This window comes from Ambystoma mexicanum, chromosome 12, assembly GCF_040938575.1.
Source record: "Ambystoma mexicanum isolate Mex_15411 chromosome 12, UKY_AmexF1_1, whole genome shotgun sequence".
Taxonomy (NCBI): Eukaryota; Metazoa; Chordata; class Amphibia; order Caudata; family Ambystomatidae; genus Ambystoma; species Ambystoma mexicanum.
In genome coordinates, this window is record NC_090936.1 from 1,165,091,080 (window position 1) to 1,165,114,912 (window position 23,833).

Here is a 23,833-nt window from a genome sequence, read left to right on the forward strand (position 1 = left end):
AAGTCTTCCTGTCAATATTGAGATTACTAGATATTTGGGCCACAGCTGCCCATAAATCATCTACCAGCTCTTTTATCTTGGATGGAGCCGAGGGCAGGCTCGCCCAGACAGTCTGCGAGAATGTTTCTCAAACCCAGTGTGTACATTATTTAGAAATAAAACACCCAGAGAGCTAATGACCATCTATTGATCCAGGGTGAATTGAGATTCCCGTTGTATGATAAAGCAAAAATAAGGGGGTTGTGGTCAGTATGTATTGTGAAAGAGATCCGCCAAAGAAAACATTTAAAGTGGTCAGCCACCCACTTGCAAGCTAAAGCTTTTTTTCTGCACAGTTGAGTGAGTAGTTCTTTTTTGCCCCCTGTTGAGTGTGGGAGGCAAAGGCTATTACTGCTGTCTCCTGTACTTGAACCTGGGTAAGGGCGACAACCAACCCAACATTACCTGCATCATTAGTGAGGTTTGTTTGTTTCTTTATTTCTAGCGCACGCCAGACCCGGAGGTATCAGGGCGTGGAGACATGGATATTTTAGGCTTACAAAGTTACATAAAGTGACACAAAGGAATTTACATATTACATACTTATTACATAAAGAGCATACAAGTTATAGTACAGAGCATAGCATAGGTGGCAAAGTACACAGCTAATAGAAAATGGCAATGTAGGGAATTTTCACGAGGGAATAAAATACAGTGATATCTACAGGTGAAGGAGTGTTGGTGTAAGAGAGAAGTCAAGGAGGGGCTAATAAGGTGGAAGAGGTTAGAGGGCCTTCTCTCTCTGGTTTGAATTTTAGAGATCATTCGATTTAAACCAGTTGATAATGTTGCACTTGAAATGTCGGTATGTTTGGTTTTCCCTCAGGCACAGAGGCAGGGAGTTCCATAGTTGGGCGGCCTTGACATAAAAGCTATTACTGCTATTACCACCAATGGTAGCTCTTTTGAATGGAGGAACTGTCAGTTGGTGTAGATCGATCTGGTAGGTCGGAGTGTCTGTCTTTTGTTGAACCTCTCAGTGAGGTAAAGAGGTGCTGCATTATTGAAGGATTTCAACGTTAGGGAGGCAGTTTTGAGTTTGATTTTGTCAAGAGTAGATAGGCAGTTATTGTTTCTCCTCTCTGTGGAAATGTGATCTTTTTTGGACATTCCTAGCGCCGCTCTGAAGGGGTTATTTTAGAGCATTTGAATTTTCTTTGTGATAGATTGGTTGGCTCCAATGTAGAGAGCATTACAGTAGTCCAACTTAGAAAGCACAAGTGCTCTGCCAATGTGGTACAACTGCTCGTTGAGAGGAAGGGTTTAGCTGATCTAATCAGTTTACATGTGTAAGCCGTGGCAGATGCCATAGCATTCACTTGTTTTGTCAAGGTAAGGCCAGAGTCAAGGTAAAAACCTAGTGTTTTTACCTCCTTCATTACCTTCATCGTGTTGCCGTCTATGTTGAAAGAGGTATATTTATGGCCAAGTTTGTGGATGTTAGGTTTGGTAAGTGTATTCTGAAGGGTTTAACATGCCTAACGAAGGAGCCTTGGCAATCTGTTATTTGAGGTCATCGAATATTATACAGTGTGTGCTGGTCATATAAATATGAATTTTCGTTGCAGTAGTTTTTACGAGGGTAGGGGACGGAAACATAGGGAAGCCAAATGCTTTACACATTTGGAATAGTATTCAACTAGTCCTAAGAATGCCCTGAAACTGTCTTTGTTTTGGGGTGCTGGAGCATTCCCAACAGCAGCTACCAGATTGGCTTCGGGCCTATACCATCCTCACTAATTATGTGACCAGGTTACGTTTCCTCTGACACTTTGAATGTGCACTTTTCTTTTTTTTAGGGTGAGCAGTGTTCTCTTCAAAATTCGAAGTACTGACTTTAAGCGTTGACTGTGTTGTGTCTCATTATTTGCAAACATGAGGATAATCATCTTGGAAGCACTTCACTGCAGGCTATAACTATTGGAGAAATCCCCTCAGCCGCCTCAATCTCTTCAATTATATCATTCTTGCACAGTTTCTCTAGCTCCACCTTCACTAACTCTCTCAATTTGAAAGGTATGCATCTGGGTCTGACCTGTTGGGTCACCGATGTACTTTATTAAGATGAAATTGGGCCTCATTAGGAGTCCGGCGGTTGCCGTGCCGGAAAAACCGGCAGGCTGCCGCCGGACCCGTAATACCATTCCGCCTCCGTGATTGCTGGAATCACTGGGGCATTACAACCCCGGTGACCTGGTAATTCCGGAGGCTGAATTCTGTAAATCCCCATTCCCAGTCCCATAGGATTCCATGGGGATGGGGACCATGGAAACACTGGTTCTGTCTATGACAGAGCTGGTGTTTCCATGTCCGCCTGCAGGCGGGTGGTGTTAATCCCGCCAGGTTATACCTGGCAGGAGCAACACCTCCTGCCTGCAGGACTCTGAATGAGCCGGTGCCGGAAAGAACAGTGGCAGCGGTTTTACTGCCACCGTTCTTTCTGGACCGGCAGGGTTGTAATGAGGCCCATTGTGTTTGAAGTTCTTAAGACAACTCAGGGTGAGGTTGAAAACCTCTGGATACTTACCATACACCTCCCCACTTAATTGCATTGCAGGCTCCAGGGTATTAGGATTCCAACACACTTTAAGTTCCCTGTGGTGGTACCAATCTCTATCATATACAATTTTCCTATGGTTTTTCTGCCCTTAAACTCTATCAACTTCACGTTATCTTAATACATCTATATTCTCCCCCACATTATATATTCTTTAGGTTGGATATCAGAACCCTCCAGGACCTGGAGATTCCATCCCAGTTTGCTGAACGTTTCAGCTCCCATCACAGTATAGTTAGATCCAGACTCAGCCATCATGTGAACTACTCTGCCGTCAATGAGCACATCACACCAAGGCGCATCACTAAAGTCTGCTTCTATAGCAGCGAATGCTAGATCGCTTAAGTCTTCTTCCACCATAGCAAGTTCATCCTCCAATAACGTTATCGCCCCTGGTTCTGAACGACACACCTGCAAAATTAAAATGGGGCAAAGCCACCCCTGGTACGGAAGAAGGTGAGAAGCGTAGGGGAAAGGTGAACCACGGGAAGAGGTGAGACAACCTAGGGAGATACAGTGTAGAGAGAACTCAGACTTTGGTCTGTAAAGCAGATGTGGTTCCTTGATTGCTTCTCTTTTCCAATACTTTAATTATTGTCTTATTTTGACAAGTGTAAATAAAAGGTGAATTAAACCTTCACTCCGAGGATAATAATCTTGACCTGATTTGTGGAGTAACCGGTCAGATTCTCGAGCCCTGTATTTGTGGCCAGAGGAATATGTGCATCTGGGCAGTGGAGAAAAGACCAGTGGTTACGGTCCCTGGATTCAGTCTGTTCACGAAACATCTTATGAAGATAGTAACGGTTCAGTATGACTTTTTTGTCATCTTGATGGTCAGTCAATGACGTCATCGTTTTTTCTTGCATCTTCACACAAAGACCCATCCAGCTCACTAGCAGATCTTATGAACTTCAGTACATGCAGACGTTCTCTTCCTGCTTGTCGACTCAGAGCCACAGTGCCGAATAACCCACATTTCTTCATCCTTTCCACAATATCATCTGTAATTAAACAAGAATGAATAAATAGACAACAGTGTAGGTACATTCAACCCATTAACAGAGGGGCAGTGCTGAGCTTTCACCAATATGACTCACTGGCGTACAAGCTTCTGTGGCTGTACAAATTAAAGGAATACCCGTTTGCCCCCCGAAATATGCTGTTTTAACCACTATTTAAGGGATATGTTAAACAGATGTCGAACAGTACAGAAACTGCATATTAATTCTCCTCTGGCAACTTCACAGAGATATGGAACACCTTCTGCTGGTCTTTAAAAGGTGGCCTTAAACAAAATTCAGAAATTGTAAAAAGGAAAAATGTTAATACATTTAGATTTTTAAAAAAAATGAAATCAGGGACAAGCAAGCCAAACAGTTCACACATTATATTTTTGCTTTGAATCCCAGTGGCACACTATCACAGTGTATCACATAGGGGAACCCTGCATCTGGAGGCACAAGGCAACACAAACATTATAACCAGGGGATTCCCCACCCGCTACCCTTTGGGGCAGGCAGGGCACTTCATCACAGGCCTCGCCATCTTTGTCAATGTTTCTTTGGGTTTACTGTGGGGATTTAAACTCAAAGTCACAGCACATAGGGGTTTCTTATCCGGATTTTACTGTACATTGCTCTGGGAACTAGGGCTCAATGTTCCGATATGTAGCGACTTCTCGACGTATAGCGTTTTGAATGTTCTCTGAGAACCTACACCCACGGCCCCAGAGCAGACCAGAATATCAGCATGTAGTTATTTGAGTTTAGTTCCCCCTGGCAACTTGGAATCAGCACCCCATTATGCAGTGTGTAGTTTTCTTATTTTTAATTTGAGCAACTGGTGCTATCTCGATTTGGCACAGCACATTCTCTGGCAGCGTCCGGCAGGCTGATGGTGATCCTGCCCAGGTGCCCAGTTAGAAGTTGCTGCATTTCCACAGTGGCAGTAACGTGACCATCAACATAGTAAACAGGCCTGCAAGAGCATACATTTAGGACTGAGGTAACCGGTGCATAGTCATACAAGGCAGCGTAAAGGCCACTTGCCATCAATGCGGAACAAAGCTAAAAACTCATTCATATGTAAAGGTTTCCATGGCATCCATAACCTAATAAAGCAATTTAAAAATGTGCCCAAGAAACATTCACAAACAGCATTAACAGCTTAAAAATCAGAGACATTATGTGCATTTATCCGGACAGCAACAAGCAAGGGGCTTGCAGCATGCCCTACTTGAGTGCTTTTAATCACTCTGATAGCACCCCTTTACTACCCTGTTCCAGTCCGTTGGCTTCCACTTTTAATAATATCAGTGGGGTTCAAAGTCCAATGGAAGTGGCACCTATGATGAGCCACCACACAACTGCTGCTGCTGCTCTACTCTCCTGAGCCTGAGGTGTGAGCACTCAGTCATTTAAGTCTGCATGAATTGTACACACAGCTTTTTAGGGTGTAGTCCTGCTTTTTTTCTGGATCAATCATGCCACTTCTGACTTTCCCGCACTCGTATATTCAGCTCTGTTCTCTGTGATGAATCTGAGGGTGTTGTCCCTTCCCCCTAAGGGGAGACCTTGCTCATGGGGCCAGGGTGTCCACAGTACAATGGTCACCGAGGGAGGATCACATGGGGAAGGAAGCCCCTTATGCGATTGGGGACGTCCATTCTCAGAACGCAGTATACCTCCGCTTCAATACACCCAACCCCTTCTCCAATGCCAAATCCTCCTTCCCCCTCTCTAGACAGAACCAATGTGTTCCATTGTCAAGTCGGTCAACCTAATATACTTGACAGGACTACAACACTAGAGAATACAAAGTATGTTACAAATGGTTCTAATACAAGTACTTTGAAGAAGAAGAAGATGACCAGGAGTCTGAGGATCACTCTAGAGTACCAGAGTGAGTGCTTGCTCTAGCCTCTCACGGTATGCGATTGGCCCAAAGCAATATGACAAGAGGGAGAGCTGTCCTCTGAGGAGGATCCACGGGAGCCGTGCACCAGGCGAACAGACGAGAGCCAAAAAGGAAGCTGTGAAAGGAGGAGGAGGACCCAAACGTGGTTGAGAACTGAGGGACTATTCGACTGCTGTCGATGAGGACCCGGCAAAGCATCAGATGGAGCCCGAGCAGCCTTGAAGAAACAGACGTTTGCAGAGCCGCTGCAGACCCCACTGGCTGCCTGAATGCTACTGGTCGCTCGGGAAAGGACGCAGCTGCTTCGGAAATGCTGGTACCTGAATGGAAGAGGAAAACAGGCATGCAGGTTACTCGAGAGGTGCTAAAGGTCCAGGGAAGCCTGGGGTTGAAAGCAGAAGCTGAAATGAGATTGCAAGTCTGCACCTGCACCCAAATGAGAATCTGAGAATAAGAGGGTCTGGGACCCCAACTGTGAAAGAAACAAACAAGGAAGAATGATATACTTGACAGGGGAGTAAACCAAGCTGGTACAACCCTTTTAAGAGTCTGGGACTCGCACCCATATGAGAGATAAAAGCCTACAGAAACGCAGAATAAGAGGGTCTGGGACCCTGAGAAAAAGAGAGACAGTCCATAAGAGGACAGTTGCTTGGCAGGAGAGTAAACCATGCCGATCAGAATATTGCAAGTCTGGGTCCCGCACCCACAAGGACTAATTAATAAGAGTTTGAGAATAAGTGGGTCAAGAACCCTGTGAGTGAAAAGGACTAATTACAAGGAAACCTACGCTTGGTAGGGAAGTGTTCCAAGTAGGTGGGACAAAGAACTGTAAATCCGAGATGCATATCCTTGTGAATTACCCATGACATTTACTTAAGAAAATACAGGGCTCAGGAGCCCAAAAGGAAGGAAAATAGAACAATAAGTAGTCTAGGGGAAAGGAGCATGACCCTAGCCTTGGAGTGTTTGTGAACATTTTTCTTTAATAAGTTTTTATTACCCAAGAGACTGGGAACTTTTTTGTTGGTTGAAACTACAATGAACACTTTACTTTGGGAAGAGATCATCCTTGCACAGTTGATTCATGTTATTAGTGTTAGGGACAGAAGTAGGCTTTGTGGGACATGACAGTGCTTTATAACGCACTAAACATAAACCGATCAAGCAGAATTGATCATACTCCCAAGCTAGACCTATCCATCCTGTTTGATATTTTTAAAGGAGTACCTGGAAGAGTAAAGGAGACAGGCACCCTGCCTGGGGAGGAAAGGTATGGGCGCAATGCCATGTTCACATACGTTTTCTGACTTTTTTTTACTCATACCAAAGACTCCAGCTTCACTTGCCAAATGACCACAGGTGGGCAGACATTTTGAGGCGTGCAAAATGCAGGAAGAACCATCATGTTCACAGCACCATTCTCGCTGAGAAGAACGACGTTCAGGGACCTGATTAATCCCTTATGAAGAATGATATGCCTGATAGTAGGGGCCACTTCAAAACCATCAGTGGCCAGTGTATGAAAATGGAGTGCTTGAAGTACTGATGACCAAAATGCGAGTGGATGGATTGGAATGCCAGCAATCAGACAAATAAGGAGAACGTGGTAACAACCAGAGAAGACCTCATTTTTATCTCCCAGTGCAAATGTGTACGTATGGATGTATACAGGTACACACAGTGATGCTTGCTGTTTAGTCGATATTGAGACAAGGCCAGTAGCCTGGCCTTGGCAAGAGGGGATGGGAACCCACTCAACCAGGGGTGGGAAGCCTATCCGGGAGAGATCCAGAGCCAGTCCTACCCCTGAGGAAGATAGTGGCAGTTGAGAGTGGCTAATTCTTGCCCCCCCTTGTGCCAGCATGTTTCTGTGCAGACCATTGTTATCTCAAGCTTCAACTCTAAAATCAGATACTTGACCGTGTCTATCTGTTGCTTTAACAGACCCAGCACCCGAGCCAGAAAGCAAGAAAAACCATGGATGTGCAAACCCAGAGAAGAGAACCGAATTGTTGCTAGACTGCAAAAGTGATTGGCCTCAGAGAGAGAGAGAGAGAGAGAGAGCTCCGTCAAAAAAGAGGATTGCAGTGCTCCATGGCATAGGCAGCAGTCCCGGCCAAGCCACAGTGGCGTGGGACAAAGAAGGAATATGGGCTATGGCTGCATATGTGGTCGGGGCATTCGCCATCCGCGACAGCTCAAACGCCAAGCACTTCTGGGACGTGGAGGATGGAGCAGACATGGAGAACAGTTAAAACAGTGGTAGACCAGGGATTCAGAGCTTGACAACCGTGAGTACCAGTTACTCTAGCGCTCTCCCATTTGTTTGTGCTTCATGCATGACTGTTATTTCCTGCCTGCACTTGTGCTAACCTATGTGCTCCTGTGTTACTCCTGCTTTTCTGACCCGATGGTTGTGAACCTTGGGACTTACCTGCTTCTGAATAAACTTTTCTTTGCTGACCTGGCAGTTGTGAACCTTGGAATTGTCTGCACTTGTGCTACCTCCTTGTCTCTGGATTGTCCTATTGCTTTTGTGAACTGGTATCATTCTGAACTGGGACCGGTTGTCTTAGTCTGGTGACGATCCAGTCACCAGAATACAGTAGTATTCTGGTGACTGGATCGTCCTTGTGCCGTATGATTGGCTTTCCCCATTTCCTACCTGGATTTACTGGATTGACTCTTTCATGTATCAGTCGGAGAGCTGGCAGGTATAAGGTTGTTCTGCATCGTTCATGTTGATCAAGAAATGTTGTCATTGCCATTAAGCTGTATAGCACACTGTGGTTTCTCTGTCCTTCAAGACCATTGATCACAGACGGTCGAGCCGCCAAATGCTACCTGGTGCTATGGAGGGCTCGCAGACATGATTGCAGCAATGATACAAGCTATCTCCACCCGTTGCACAGACAAGGCAGCAGTACACGCCGAGCTCCATAATACACTGGATAATATCAAGGATAATGACCATGCTCTGGACCATGCATCTCCAGGTAAACCCTGTGTTTGGAGTAGCTGCAGGGAATGCAGTAGCGATACCTGCAGTGGCACATTTTCTGTTCCCTTTGGCTCCGCCCGAAAGACTTACTGGCGAACCAAGTAGTTTTCGCACTTTCATCAACCAATGTAAACTTCACTTCGTTCCCAAATGCCACCACCATGTCTGCATTCATTCTGTCCTATCTGGGAGGAATAGCTGCACTTTGGGCTAACCCACTCCTGGAGAATAATGACTCGTTCTTGTATGATTTCTATTCTCTTGTAATCGAGGCGTCATGTGTCTTTGACATGTGAGAAACATGAGGGTATTCCCACTCATACTCCCCTTGGGTTCTCCTCTCAGGTGGCCAGGGAAAGGCCTTTGCTCTTGGATCCTGACTCTGGGGGTGGAGAAGCGAGGGAGGATCACCTGGGTGGAGGGTCCTTGAGGATTGGGAGTGGGGTGCCCTTGGGCGACACATGGTATCTCCCTTTTCCTCTTGATGAGCAACCTAACCCTCTCACAACCTTTATGGGCTATTAAGCCATCTCCCCTCATTTTCCCACAAGTAACCCTTGACAGTAGTCGGACAAAGCAGAGGCAACAAAGTGATGAAGATTACACCTTTTCACCACTTTGGTACTGGGACGAGGAAGATGCCTGCAAGGAGATGTGCGGGTCAGGCATGTCCCTTTAATTATGGTCAGGCAGGGCTAATGAAGCAAGCACATTCTTCTCATTGGGATCCCTGCTCCCACTTTCCCTCTCTCACTCTGGCTGCCCTCCTTGGGCCCTCTTCCTGCACCTTCCTGTGAGGCAAAAAAAACATTGGTGTCATGTTCGACTCCACTCTCTCTTTCTCTCCTCACATCACGGACCTGCCCAAGAAGGCCCACTAACAGCTGCACCTCCTCAGAGGTATTCTTCCTTTTCTCACTTTACCCCAGAAGCTCACTGTCTCCAGAGCCCTGGTTCTTACTGGTTCTTTCTAGGCTGGACTACTACAACTAGCCTTCCTCTACTCTCCGCCCTCTTGCAACTAATCCAGAACAGGACTACAAGACTTGTCCTTGGCCTCAAGCCCATGGACTGTATCTCTCCAGCCATGTAGTCTTTCCACTGGCACCCAGTGGCTGCAAGGATCAAGTTCAAGACCCTCTGCATCATCCACAAGGCTTTCTGGGGCCGGGACCCACACTACAACCAACTCTCATCGAAAACACCTTCCTCCTCAAGCCCTTCGCTCAGCCACCTCAAACTCTCTGAAGGTCAGACGCTTCTCCAGGCAGAGAGCATGGGGTAGAGCTCTCTCCTCTGCAGGTACATCCCTCTGGAATGGCCTCCCTGCCCCTCTCAAACCTGAACTCAAGACCTTGCTTTTCGCCTTGCTTTCTCTCTCCCCTGCTGACCTACCTGTCTGCTGTGCTGACTGGTTCCTGGCTACTCTCAGAGTTCACTGGGTACCAGGCTCCTCCATGACCAGTCGCCCCTGCACTGCCTCCGGACCTACCGCGTGCTTAGGGGCTGTAACTGTAACGCTATAGTCCCCTTGTACTTACCCAAACCAGCAATGCTCTGGCTGCACGGGCTCAGAGCAATGCTACCCTGATTGCACTTCCCCCTTCCCTCTCTCTTGCACTTCCCCCTCTCCCTCACCCCCTGCACTTTGCGTATTGGCACTTGCACAATCTGAATGCCACAAGGCCTAGTTAGATCGTCCGTTTTGTCTTCCCTCCATTGTCTTGTCACACCTAGAAAACACTTGTGTAGAGGTGCGTTATAAATGACTCAACATATCATACCTGCAGCCTGTCAAGGGGCTCCAGGTGTATAAAAAGAGACCTAGTCAGCAAGTGAGAGAGCGACCGGGAAAGCAACAGGGAGACCTGTGTCTGAGGGAACAGCAGGAGACCCTTGTGAGGAGGCAGCCGTGGTGGGACTGGGGAAAGAACCAGGACGCTGGTCATTATCCCAGAAGACTTGTGGGACCCGAATTGAGAGGGCCGTGTATTTCCCACAAGCCTGGGAGCCTCCACAGCCCAGTGCAAGCAGAAGGAGTTGTTGGGGAGCCTGGAGCACAGAGGACGCTGTCCATCAAGAAGCGTTGGAGGTGCTGGTGTGAGGTAGAAAACACACGGCGAGCAAGCAGAGCTCACGCTGGTCGATGTCCCTTCTTCAAAAGCTGATACTAAGGCGGAGGAACCACCAGGAAGAGGCACAGACAGCTGATGAGTGTTAGGAAGGCGCTCCGGCACCGGTGCGCTCTCATAGGACCGCAAGGGAACAACGGTCCGTGAAAGTAAGCAAACAAATACATATTGAATAGCAAACCAAGTGGAAACTTAACATTGAATTAAGCAAATGCATATTGAATACCAAACTAAATCGAAGATTAACATTGAAGCAAACAGGTGCATATTGAATACCTGTTATAATTGAGCAACATAGGTATACATTGAACCCCAAACTGAAAGTAAACCATATTGAATATATGTTGTATAATGATTTAACTCAAACTTTGCAGTCAAGTACATTAAAGGCTGAAGGGAGCCAAACAGTGAACTTTAATGAGTAAATACAGTGTGTCAAGGCCACATTTTGGCAAGCGGTGTGTGACACGTGTGGTGTGAGAGCCACAGGGCTATACAGAAGAAGCAAGATTACACATTAATCCAAGAGGCCAATAAAAGGAATTAAGTGAAGGTGACTTTGTGGCCCAAGGAGCCTGGTTGTGCAACCTGTGATGGGTGGATTTTGCGGTCCGACAACTGCGCCTAGACCAGAGAGCCCTGAATGGTGAAAGCTAAGGACACCGTGAAGCATCCCAGTGAAACCACTACAAATGAACTGGTGATTGAAACCAGAACGAGGGTCAAATTGACCCAGTGTATGTGGCGAAGGTGACGTCTTGGGGGATGGGAACCCTCATACCTGAAGGACCACACTTGTTGTCTTGGGAGCAGAGTCTCAAAATCCCGTTTGCTTTGGATTGTGTTCCATGGATACTGAAATGGATGGGATGGCAATGTCTCTTTTACTACAAACAAATGCCAAATCAGTGTCCTAAAGTGACAGACTCTCCTGTCCCCTGCACACCGTAATTGCTGATGAATAATCAGTCAAAAGTAATCTAATTTCTGGAGTTAAATCCTGAGGGGGATCCCGGGTGAAGCGCGAGTCACCTGCGAAAGAATATTCTATGAACATTGTGAACAAGGATCTGAGCCCGGAAGAGGGGAATGCAAAGTAACGATCATTGTATAAAAGGGATCTGAGCCCGGCTGAGGGGAATGCAAAGTAACGATCATTGTATAAAAGGGATCTGAGCGCGGCTGAGGGGGATCCATGGTGAACAGTGAATCACCTGAATTGAGTACTTTTAAGAAGAGATGAACTTTGTTTGTTTTGTTGCATCAGGTCCGCTAAATCAAGAGACTTTGATAGGTAAAGAGACTTGGACACCGAAGGCCCTGATGCCAATGATTGTACTGTATCCTCATGCTAAAGAAGCCAGAGAGTGTGCTACGCTCAAGTGAACCATTTTGTCCTGTGCTGAAAACACGGGGAAGGGAGGCAAATGGCCTGAACATCCTGACATATCATTTTGTGAATACTTCTTTCTTTTTCGTAACACTATTTCCCACACTTTTTATATTTAGAGGTAAGGACTGGCAATAGGGTTATTAGTATAGGCCCTTTTACTTTGACAAGAAACCACTAGGACTGTGTTATTATTATTTGACAGTCGTAGCTTGCCCCCATCTGTAGATTTAGGACTAGATAGGCGTTGATCACATCCTTGTTGAAGTTCAATAAACACGCTTGAACTGTGGTCACTTGTGCCTGTCTTACTGTTGATGCCATGCCTTCCTTACACTTTTGAATGAGCACCCACATGGTGCCGAACCACTCTGTCTGTCGTATCTTGGCTTCAAAGTTCAGTCACTCATCTGCTGTTTTAATTATATTCACATTGCTTGCCACATACGCTTCATAAGTTTTGGAAGTGGGACCAAGTGTGAAGTCACCTGCCTTCTACTGTGGGGGATAGCGGATGCGCATTTCAGACTGCTTTGTGCTTATCCACCTGCACTCAGGAGGGCGAGGATCAGGACACTCTGCTTGTGCATGAGCACAGCATCTATCATCAGTCCGCCCCGCCTGCCTGCATATCTGCGAGGGTCACCTGCTTGGCATTGTCATTGCCAGGCAACAATCAGCAACGAACGAGGCCACGCCCACCTGCTTCGCTCTCACCCTGTTCGGCGTGGCTTGATAAACCCACCTTCAGGCGAAGCAGCGGTGAAGTGAGACTAAGTGAGACATAGCTGTCTGCAGCTGTCCTCTGCGTACCGCGGCCCATGGCCCTGTAGCCAGGTTGCTTCCCACTCTCCTGCTTTCTCCAGTACAGTCAGACAAATCATTGCCCGGTTCAAGAACTAACATCAAGGTACTGTTTTATTTCTTCATGACTATTTCAATATCCAGTCACCTATCGCCTGACAGCCTGCACTCGGGCAAAAAGATCAGCAACACATGTGTGAATCATAATCTCATTTATCCACCACTTACTGAAATCTCTGCTGCCATAGATCTGAGCCTTTGGAATGCAAGGTCCTTATGTTATCTGCAGTTATAGACATTTTCTTAAGATTGCGTTTTCATTTTCTATGTATTTCCGAAACTTGGATTCTACCTCATAATTCCACGGTTGCCGCCTCTCTCACTACTTCCCTGTCTTCTTTCTCACACGTCCATCGTACCACTGGCCGTGGAGGCGATGTTGGCATCCTCTATCACCCCTCCTATAACTCTGTTCCTTCTCCTGTTGACACACCTGTGTACACTCCTTTAGAATTTATTTACACGATTTTTACTGCTCCTCATGCTGTTTCTTTTCTTCTCATCTATCGCCCACCTGGCCCTCTTGGTTAATTCTGTGTCGATATTGACTACCTTCTTTGTCATGTTCTTCCTAGCCCAACCCTGCTTGTTTTATTAGTTAACTTCAATGTTCATCTTTCCTCAATTCACTCTTCCTCTCACCTTCTTTCTATTCTTGATTCTCATTTACTTGCCCCACTTTCCACTCCTTCCACTCATGATTCGGGTTCCTCTCTTGATCTGTGTCAACCTTACCTGTTTACTTATCAGACCACTTGCTTCTCTCTGTATCACTTCTTCCTCCCATTTCTGCTATTTCTCCTACTCCTCTCTTGCCGAACACATTGTATCGCTGCGACTTACGCAACTTCAATTTTTCACTTTATCACAATACTTTTATCAATAGCCTTCCTTCGGTCCCATACTTTAGCTCACTTTCTGCTAATGGGGCCTCCTCTACTCTCTCATCTACTTTTCTGTCAGGTCTTGACCAACTATAGCCTCTCTGCTTTTCAGCATACCCGCAAACCTGCCCAACCTTGGCTTTCCTCCCATCTTTTCTCTATGCGGCAGCTCTTACGTCATCTGAAAAGATGCTGGCTTAAATCCCGTTCTCCCTCTAATCATTCTGCTTATTTCTCTTCTCACGCTCTTTATGACAACTGCTTAAAATCTGCTAAACGTACGTATTTCTCTGTTCATATTCATTCTCAATCTGCTCATCCTAGGCGTCTGTTCCAAACTTTAACCAGTATTCTCTCTCCTCCTTCTCTTTATCCTTCCATTAACTCCACTCTTTCTGCCTCTGATTTTGCTTCTTTCTTTTCCTCTAAGGTTTCTTCTCTCCGTCAGGATATTATTAGTTCATTCTCCTCTCCCATTGCATTTTCTCCTCCACACAAACCTCTAACTTTTCTGTCGGACTTTGCTCCCATGCCCAACTCTGATGTAACCCTCCTGTTGGCCAAAGTCCACCCAACAGCAGCCTCTATGGACCCCATCCCATCTGGTTTTATTCCTACAATCTATCCCTCTTTCGTACCTTTTCTTGTTTCATCCTTTAATATTTGTCTCTCCACATCCACTTTTCCTACTGCGTTCAAACATGCTATCATCATTCCTATTCTAGAAAAACCCTCAGCCAATCCTCTTGTTGTCTCTAATTTCCACCCTATTTCTCTTCTACCCTATTTATCCAAGCTTCTGGAGTGCCTTGTCTATTCTCAGATCTCTACTTCTGTTAACAAATTAATTCTTCTCCCTCGTTTTCAGTCCGGATTTCGTCCCCACCGAGACTGCGTTCATGTGTGTGCTTAATTCTCTTCTGTCTGCTCGTCACTCTAAACACTCTTCTTTTCTTATTCTTCTTGATTTATCAGCTGCTTTCGACACTGTAGATCACTCTTTGCTTCTTGACTATCTCTCCTCTTTTGGTTTCAGGGGTTCTGTTCTTTCTTGGTTCTCTTATCTTTCTAACAGAACTTTTTCAGTTTCGTGAGGTGGGAAAGCTTCTTCACCTCTCCCCTTCGAGCACGGTGTTCCCCAAGGTTCCGTCTTGAATACATTTCTATTTTCACTTTATACTTCACTATTTGCTCCCGTGATAACTTCCTTTGGAATCTCTCATGATTTCCATGCTGATGACACATAACATTTCCTATCCTTCTCATCTTTCAAACCTGAAATTCACTACACTCTCTCTTCTTGTCTTTCTGCCATTAAATCTTGGATGTCATTGCACTTTCTTACCTTGAACGCCGGGAAAACTGAGGTTCTATTTTTCCCTGTCAACTCTTTTTCTCCTCCACCATCTATTTCTTTTCCACCCTCTAACCTTTCTATTTCTCTTACTGTGCGAAATCTTGGTCTTTATTTGGATTCTAATCTTTCTTTTACCCATCATATTTCTCTCACATCCCGGTCTTGCCATTTTCATCTGTATTATATTCGCAAAGTTTGCTCTTTCTTACCTTACATACAACTAAACCGCTTTTTTCTTCTCTTATTTTTTCTCCACTTTTCTATTGTTCTGTTACGCTCTTTGGTCTCCCTTCATCTCGCCGAGCTCCTTTGAAATCTATATAACACTCCTCTGTTCGTTTACTCTGTCTTCTCTCCTATTGTGATTCTATTTCAGCCTCACTTGCATCTCTTGGATGGCTACCTTTTCATTCTCAACTTAAATTCCATTTTCTCTGCTTAGTCTTTAAATCTCTCTATGGGTTAGCTCCAGACTATCTTGGTAATCTCCTGTCCTGTTATACTCCTTCTCGTTCTCTTCGTTCCTCTTGTCTTTTTAAGTTGACTGTTCCTCGTCCACCCTGTGCTCAGCCTCGCTTTCGTTCTTTCCTGCTTGAAATATCATCTTCTCCACTGTCCATGATTGTTTGCTTTCAGAACTGATATTTGAACCTCCCTTCTTTTCTCATAATTTTGTACGGTTTTAAAATTTTGTGCAGCGCTTTGGATAAAAGCGCCATATAAGCTTTTAAAAATACAAATACAAAATACATTGTTCTCTTTAGATTTCTCTATACAATGTTGCCTCTTCAAAACTTGGCTTCCACACAGACTGGTCTGGCATCGGTCTCTCCAACTGACCGGCTGTGCTGACTTCACTGGTGCTGCTTTGTTGTAGGGGCCAAGGACAGTAGCACAGCGGCAAACGATTCTACCCCCCTTCACTATCGACGCGGGAGAGCCCAGGGTACCTCTGACACAATGCAGGATTCTTCAGCTTCGATTCCAGGTCTTACGTTTCCTATTCTCGAAGGCTCGTGAAAGTTACGGTCTTTTAGTGAAAAGGTCAAGGGCACTTCCTTCTTTGCAATCCTCTTCGGTTTTGCTGTCTTTCGCCTTGTATTAACCTGCCATCTTGGGACTGTTGCTTCCACGTGTGCTTTGCCTTGCTCAGAGAGTGCTTTTGTGCTACGCCTTTTATCTGTGTGGAGAAGTGTGATGAAGTCAGGTGTGTGCAATGATCAGTAATTAACAGACCCTGTCTGACCATTGTATTGGGACACGTCAGGTATACGGCTCGGGTGTTAGTCTGTTTTCACTCACAGTGAGCTGTCCATGAGAAAGTGTTTGTGTTGGAAAAGGGGGAGGGGGTTACGTTCCTAAGTATCCTACCTGTTAGGATGGGGTAAAGGTGTTACAGGGAAGGGGATACTGCGTCCCGCCATCCAGTGTCACACTTCCACTTCCTGAAGACCCCTCATCCAGGTGATCCTCCCGCACTGGTCCACCCCCAAGAACTGGATCCCGTTCCCTGGAGAATAGCGGGTGAGACACCTTCAGGTTTCCCACAAATGGGAGTCCCTTTCCCAAAGAGGGGAGGGTCACTCCCAGTGAGGTCCCATTTGCCTAGACCCCTACAGAGGGTCTTGCATAGCGGGCTCACCTACCTAGCCTCAAAGGGAGTGGCTCACATCCGGGGAGAAGGGAGGAATTGTCCAGATGCGTCACAATTCCAAATTCGACTTGTTGACCTGCAAGGTTGATCACATTAAAGCCCAACCTGATAAGCATGGCACGCGTTTGGATGCAGTGAAAGAAAGGGTGTTGAACATAAAGGACAGAGTCACCATGATCTCTGTTGATCTCCAGAATGATCAGAAACCCCATGAAATGTTTATCGGAGAAGCAGGATGATTTTGAAAGCAGATATCAAAGGAACAATATCAGGATCATTGGAGTCGCTGAATCTAACAACCCAAGGGCTATGGAACATTTTGTGGAACAACATTTCAAAGATATGCTGGACCAGAGTCGGTTTTCAACCTCCTTCCTGGTGGAGAGAGCAAATAGCATCCCAGGCAGGAGACCGGTCTCTGGAGTCACTCCCAGGCCAATTATAGCAATCTGTGAGGAATCCAGTGGAGTCATCATGGATTTCCCGGCAGTGACCTCCTCCCATGTGCCCCTGGGATGGCAGCCGCTACCTGACCCTGGCAGCCGCTACCTGACCCTGACCCTGGGGACGGCTAATGAGGGAGGATCACATGGGAGGAGACAGCTACCGGGGAGATGCCATGACTTCTCTGGACGAGATGCAGTATTCCCTCCCCTTTCCCACAAGGTAGACCCTCGAAGATCCAAAGCCTTAATAGCAGATTGGCAAGTGTTGGTACCCCCTTGAAGAGGGAGTAAAGAAACCTCTTCTCATTATTCCTTAGATCAAGACTCCATCTTTGACCTAGACACACAAAGTTCCAATGAACACCCTTGAACTGTGGTCACTTCTGTCTGTCTTACTGTTGATACCATGCCTTCCTTACACATTACAGCATGGAACTCACTGTCCAAACCACCCTTTCTGCATAGAAGGATGTCGTAAGAACGGATGCATTCCCTGGTACAATTATAATTCACAAAGATCCTTCTTTGGCCTTATTGACTTCACGTAATGGTGAATCACGTCTGAGGGCCATGATCAATGAAGACGGACATCCTTTCTTTAACTCTAATGAGGTATATAAGAAGAAAACGAACCATGAAAGGAGAGGGAACTCCCACCATGGGAGAAGAGCAAATGCTACTCAGAGGCAACTTCCCGCTAGCGGGAGGCTGGAAGGCGGGTACCTTGACCGAGCAAGAGGATCCATCAAAGGAGACAGAGAGGACCGAGAGACAGCTGTCTTTTTTGATATCGTGACCACTAAAGAGAAGTGGCAGGCCTGGCGCCCGGCAATGAATGCCCAGACCACCTGAGAAAAGAGGAGCCAGAGATCCTGAGCTCCTACCAACAAGCACCTTTCTTGCCATGAGAGGAAAGTAGGGGGAAGAGACACTATGACCGTGTGGAGGCGAGCGAGATCCATGACTGCGGGTTTCCAAGGGCACTGAAACCGATGCAGGTATGAAACACTAAATGAACGTAATGGTCATGCGTCCCACTTATGCAGAGAGAAAGGGATACAAACAATGTTATGCAAGGCTGGAATAGCTGTCAAAAGTCTGTAAAGTCAGTAGAACATAAAGGGTACACTGCCCCACCGTTCTAGAGATAAAGCGATACGAACACTGTGATACAAGGCTGGAAAGTATGAAAAGTTAAGAGAGTGAGAAAGGCACACAGCCCCACTATATGAGAGTGGAAAACACAGACTCTGTAGTTCTAAGCTGAACTAATCATTAAGAAGCACAAAGATAAGTCCTATGTTTAAATAGAGTGTAGTGAAGTTGAATACTCTGTAAACACAGACAGCAAAGTGTATAAAATCACAGGAAGTGATAAAGTTACAGTTTGTCAGAAGAAATAAGAAATTTTCCAGAGAGTTTTCGGGCTTAGGGAAGTCCCAACACTACAAAGGTGGGAAAGAAAGAAGTGTATATTTCAAGACGTCCTAAAAGCAGGCAAGAAACCCATACTGACGATAATTGTTATATTTCAAAAGGATTTGATGTTAAAGCTGGGAAGACAAACCGAAAGAAACTGAAAGACTGAGAACCAGTCGTCTACAAGTGGGCCAGGCAGAAGTCCATACGGAGGCTATCACACAAGCCTCTCGTTTATTTTTAGTTGGGTGTTTTTCCAAAGTGGTAGGGCCAGTTAGTTGCATAGGTTTCGAACAAAGGACTTTATATTTGGACTTTACGTGCACCCTTACCTTTACTTTTGTTAGGTAGGGAATTTCCCTCAGAGATAGGGCAAGTTAGGAGGTTTTCTTTTCTTTTGAATAAAACACTTTTTGAACATGTCATTAACTAGTCCGACTCCTTCTTCTGGTTCACCACCGAATCCAAAGTATTGATACCAACCTGCAATTGCAAAAACAATTGCAAAAACATCTCCGTTAACAGTGGTCTTTGTAGTTTCGACATCTGGTCGCTCTGTCTGCAGAAGTTGCAGTGTGGCACCCGAAGATTTCTATTTCCCGCCTTCAAAACAGAGGGGAGCTCGACTGTGTCTCATCATGTTGGCACATTATTCCGGGCGTAAAAAACAGGATCTATACTAATAAGGTGTCCAGGCAGTGAACTTGTCCCAATGAAAGTGCTGTGGAGAATCCTGCGGATCCCCCACTAAAACCCTGCCTAAACCCTCCTCCCACGTGGCCAGGAGAGGGCAGACACTTCCTGATCCCAATCCTGGGGGTGGTGTACTGCGGGAGGATCACCTGGGTGGAGACAAGGCACAGGGCGGTGGGGTGATCTCTTGGAGAGGGATACTCTTGCCACTGGGTTAAAGGAGGAATTGGTTTATCGTCATTTTAATATATCTCCACCTCCTACTGAAGATGGAAGGGTAAACTCACAGGGTATAACCAAACAAAGTACAGCATTTAAAGAACAGGTATTTTGCCCCTGTAAAAACATATATCCTCCCCAATGCCAAAGGTATACCAAAAGGGATGACGGAAATGTGGTCTTTCCTGTCCCATCTGTCTCTGAAATGATTAAGCCCTAAACTTCCTCTTCTAACAGCTTCAGTGGGAGTAAAGGTATTGCAAAATGTAGCAGGGAAATAAGAATATTCAATTTTCTTAAAGAAGACTACATGTCCCAGAATCCTTCAGGGACTGATGAAGAAGAGGGCTGAAGAGGAATGTAGAGGTAAAGAACAGGCAGGCCTAATTGTCTTTGGCAGCATCAGGCAATTAATATTAAGGGCATATACCTGAAGCCAATTACCCACCCGAGAGGCATAAAACGCTGCAGCAGGAAGGAGCAGTAAAAAATGCTGGACCTGGAAGGTCGGCAGCAGTAGCATAAGAAGTAGAGCACAAGGCCGGCAGTTCACTAGGATGTTTGACCACAGAAGGGACGCTGAAGCAAAGGAAGAGCAGATTTCACCTGCAGGCTCTGAGTTGGTCCTGTGCTCACAACCCGTTTGGCTGTGGCTGCATTGGAAGAGACTGGGAGAAAGTGGGAGTCTTTCCAGGTAAGCCTAATTGCTGTGCATGCAGAGCTGAAGCTGTGTGTTTACCTAAGGCCCATGTGCAAAAGTAAGCCGAGGGAAGCTGAAGAAAAGAAGACTCTCCATTACTGAGGCCGGATTGGAGACATGCATACTGTGGATGGGTGTAGGTTCCAAGAGCGCCTCTAGCAGCATTAGCAGAAGTCAGAAAGTCAGGAAGTGGAAGCAGCCTGCAACCGTTGTGTGACCAGCAGAATTCACACTTGCGTAGAAGTTAAAGCAAGTGAAATTGTTGGCAGTCGTGGGAAGTCCTGTTTAACAAAAGGCACACGCTTGTTCAGCATTAAGTTAAGTGCTTGCGTAAAAGGAAATCTTTCCTTTTCCCATTGTTGCATAACAATCATTATCCGAGAGGTTGCACGTCTCCTATTAAGTTGGAGAACTTTATCGGTAATGGTATAAGAAGCAGTAGTCGACTTTCCCAAAGTGTTTACAAGAACATTTAAGATCAAAGAAAGGTTGCGTATAAAACACTGTGTTTCCCCGTACACGTTAAAGCAGAGCGCGGTCTGAAAAAAAGGGAACGCTTATAAGTTGAAGTTCATCATCAAAGCGAGGTTGCATGTACCTACATCTGTTTCCGAAGGGAAACCCGACTCTTGTAACGTTCAGAACAAACTTTTTAATAATTGTAGAAGTTCTTAAAGTCAGGGAAAGAACACGCATTAGCCAAGTCAGCAGACTGAGCCTTCCTAAGGTTAAACAAGCCCAATTACGAACTGAACACCGTTGTTTTGAAGTTGTTGAAGCTGTTATAAACCCATAGTCCTCTGATAAAGTTATCCAAGGCTGGATGAGTGGCAACACAACTTTGCAGCAACTACTGGAACCTGAAAGGTGTACATAAAACTGCGGGAGGTAGCTGGGTGCTTGTTAAAAGAAAGAACTAAAGAAGAATCTGTGAAGATGAGACTAGTGAAGCAGAGAGAGAGAGCGAAGCAGTCCAGAAGCTCAGACCTATTTTTGTGGTAGCTATAAAACAGACATTAGGGTCAAAGAGGCTGCCCTTTCTTATGATACAGGAAAGAAGAATGCTGTGCCTACCTGAAGAGGTCAAAGAGTCTTGTCTTAGTTGCCTAATTCATGTTTAAAGCAAGTTGCAGCAGAAGCAGTAGAACAATGGTTGCCTATAATTGTGTCAGAACATTTTTATTTGAATGCAGTTGAAGCTATTGTAGACTGAGTAAAAGGAGCCTGCTTTCACAGTATCATTTATAGAAGGGAGTGGCTCAGGAAAAGCAACCCCCCCTTAGAAGATATAGATATACGAATATGAACACTTGTAAGGAATTTGATTTTTTTCTCGAAAGGTTTGACTTGGTTGATATATGGAGGGAACTACATCCTTCAAAAAAGGAATTCACATTATTTTTTTCTCCAGTACATGATTCTTTTTCTAGATTAGACTATATTGATCACTAAAACATTAACAGACAAAACTCTTGATGTTAATATCAAGGAGAGGGAAATCTCAGATCATGCGCCAGTTGACATTTGTTTGCAGATGGATATTGAGGCTCTATCCTTTAGGAAATGGAAATTAAAGACGGGGATATTGGAGGAGAAAGATGTAATAGAAGGATTACTATCTAAAATGACAACATTTTTCGAGATTAATGAACAAGGGATTGTATGTGACAGTTTTAAAGCAACAATCAGAGGTGATATGATTAATTGGACCAATCGCCTTAGGAAGAAATCCTTGAGTGAGCTAAACATGTTGGAAGCAAAACTGTCAAATTTGCAACAGAAATATGCTCGATTAAGAAGAGCTAAGGATAGGTTTGAGATGGATCATGTTCGGGATGCTCTGGCAAATACATCCAACTTGATGGCAGAACAGGGTCTATTTTCTACCCAACAAAAGCATTGGGAAACTGGTGACAAAAGTGGACGTTTATTGGCGAGCAGATTGAAAGGTATGAATTGGTGGTCTTTTGTATAGGGAATTGAGGATGAAAATGACCAATTAGTGTGGGAGAATACTGAGATTTGTGCAGGATTTAAAAATTATTATGAAAAGTTATACACGGAAGAAGAATCAGTATCACAGCAAAAGTCTGTTTGAGCATATTGACATGAAGAAACTATCATTGGATGATAATAGGACTTTAGAAGCAGATATTGAAACTGATGAGGTTTTATCAGCAGTTGGGCAACTTTAGTTGGGAAAATCTCCGGGTTTAGACGGTTTACCTGCGGAATTTTATAAGAAATGTATGTAAGCTGTTTAATTCCTTTTTACCAGGTGAGGGTTTGTGCCAATCAATGACTGAGACCATGAAAACACTAATACCGAAAGAAGGGAGAGACAGTAGAAAGTCTAAGAATTATAGACCGATATCTTTGTTAAATGTAGATATAAAAATCTTTACTAAAATAATGGCAAATAGGCTGGGTGGCTATATTGGGAAAATCATTCATGAGTCACAAGTGGGCTTCATGAAGAATAGATTTAGATATGATAACATCAGAACACTAGTAGATATAATAAGTCTCCATCATAATAAATCTGTTAATCCTGCTCCGGTCTTTATGGGTGCTGAGAAGGCATTTGACAGAGTGAACTGGGCCTTTCTGAAATTTACAATGGAGAAAATGGGTTTTGGAAGTAGATTTGTGGAGATGGTTCATTGTTTGCAGAACTCTGCAAAGGCACGTGTCTGAGTTAATAATGTGCTGTCAGATGCCTTTAATCTTGCTAGAGGAATGAGACAAAGCTGTCCCTTATCACCATTTCTATTTAACATTGCCTTAGAACCATTGGTGACCTTGATACGGAATGAGCAGAGGATACCGGGACTGAAGTTTGGGCTTAATGAAGTAAAAGGTGCTCTCCTCCGCTGATGATATGGTGGTGGTACTCTCGGACCCAGGAAGAGGCAGTGTTGTTCTTAAAGAACTTCTTAAAAGGGTGGGTACATTTTCAGTTTACAAAATCAACTGGTATAAGACAGAGGTATTCCCACTTTCAACAGCTGTAAGAAGGGGAGACTTTGCTGAATGGAATTATAAGTTGTCTGAGACACATGTACAAAATGTGGGGCTCTTTCTTATCAAGGACATACACAGGATGGTGAAGTTTAATGCGACTAAACTGGTTGAAAATCTGAGAAGGGATATTAGGACATGGTCAAGGTTGGATTTAGGGATCTGGGTAAAGATTAATACGATTAAAATGTCACTCTTGCCAAAGGTCTTATACATAATGCAATCAATACCCCTTAGATTCTCGAAGAAATTAAGGAAATTGATCAGGTCTTTCAAGATTTTCTCTGGGGGAAGAAAAAGACTCTTAGGATTCCAGAGTTCATTTTATTACAAGACACTAAGGAGGGGGGGTTTGGATATCCAAACTTGGAACATTATTACAGGGGATTTATCAAGAAGAAATGGCTCTATATGTGACAGCAGGGACAGAACAGGAACCAATCTGTTTGGCAATTGAGAGAGATGCTTTGTTGCAATTTCAATTAGACAGTATCTTTTCTATGGAAACGCTACCTAAAGGGGCTGTTAAATTACC

At 44.9% G+C, this 23,833-nt stretch overlaps 1 protein-coding gene across 6 annotated transcripts in view; it reads right to left on the reverse strand.

Moving 5' to 3' along the window:
• Window positions 1-456: 456 nt before the first annotated feature.
• The window catches only part of N6AMT1 (N-6 adenine-specific DNA methyltransferase 1), a 454,595-nt gene continuing 431,218 nt past the window's right edge, over window positions 457-23,833 (reverse strand). For all 6 annotated transcript variants that reach the window (XM_069629785.1, XM_069629784.1, XM_069629788.1 and 3 more), the window contains one exon: window positions 457-3,600. In XM_069629785.1, coding sequence (XP_069485886.1) covers window positions 3,434-3,600 — 167 coding nt within the window. In that variant the 3' untranslated portion in view covers window positions 457-3,433. The remainder of the gene's footprint in view (window positions 3,601-23,833) is intronic.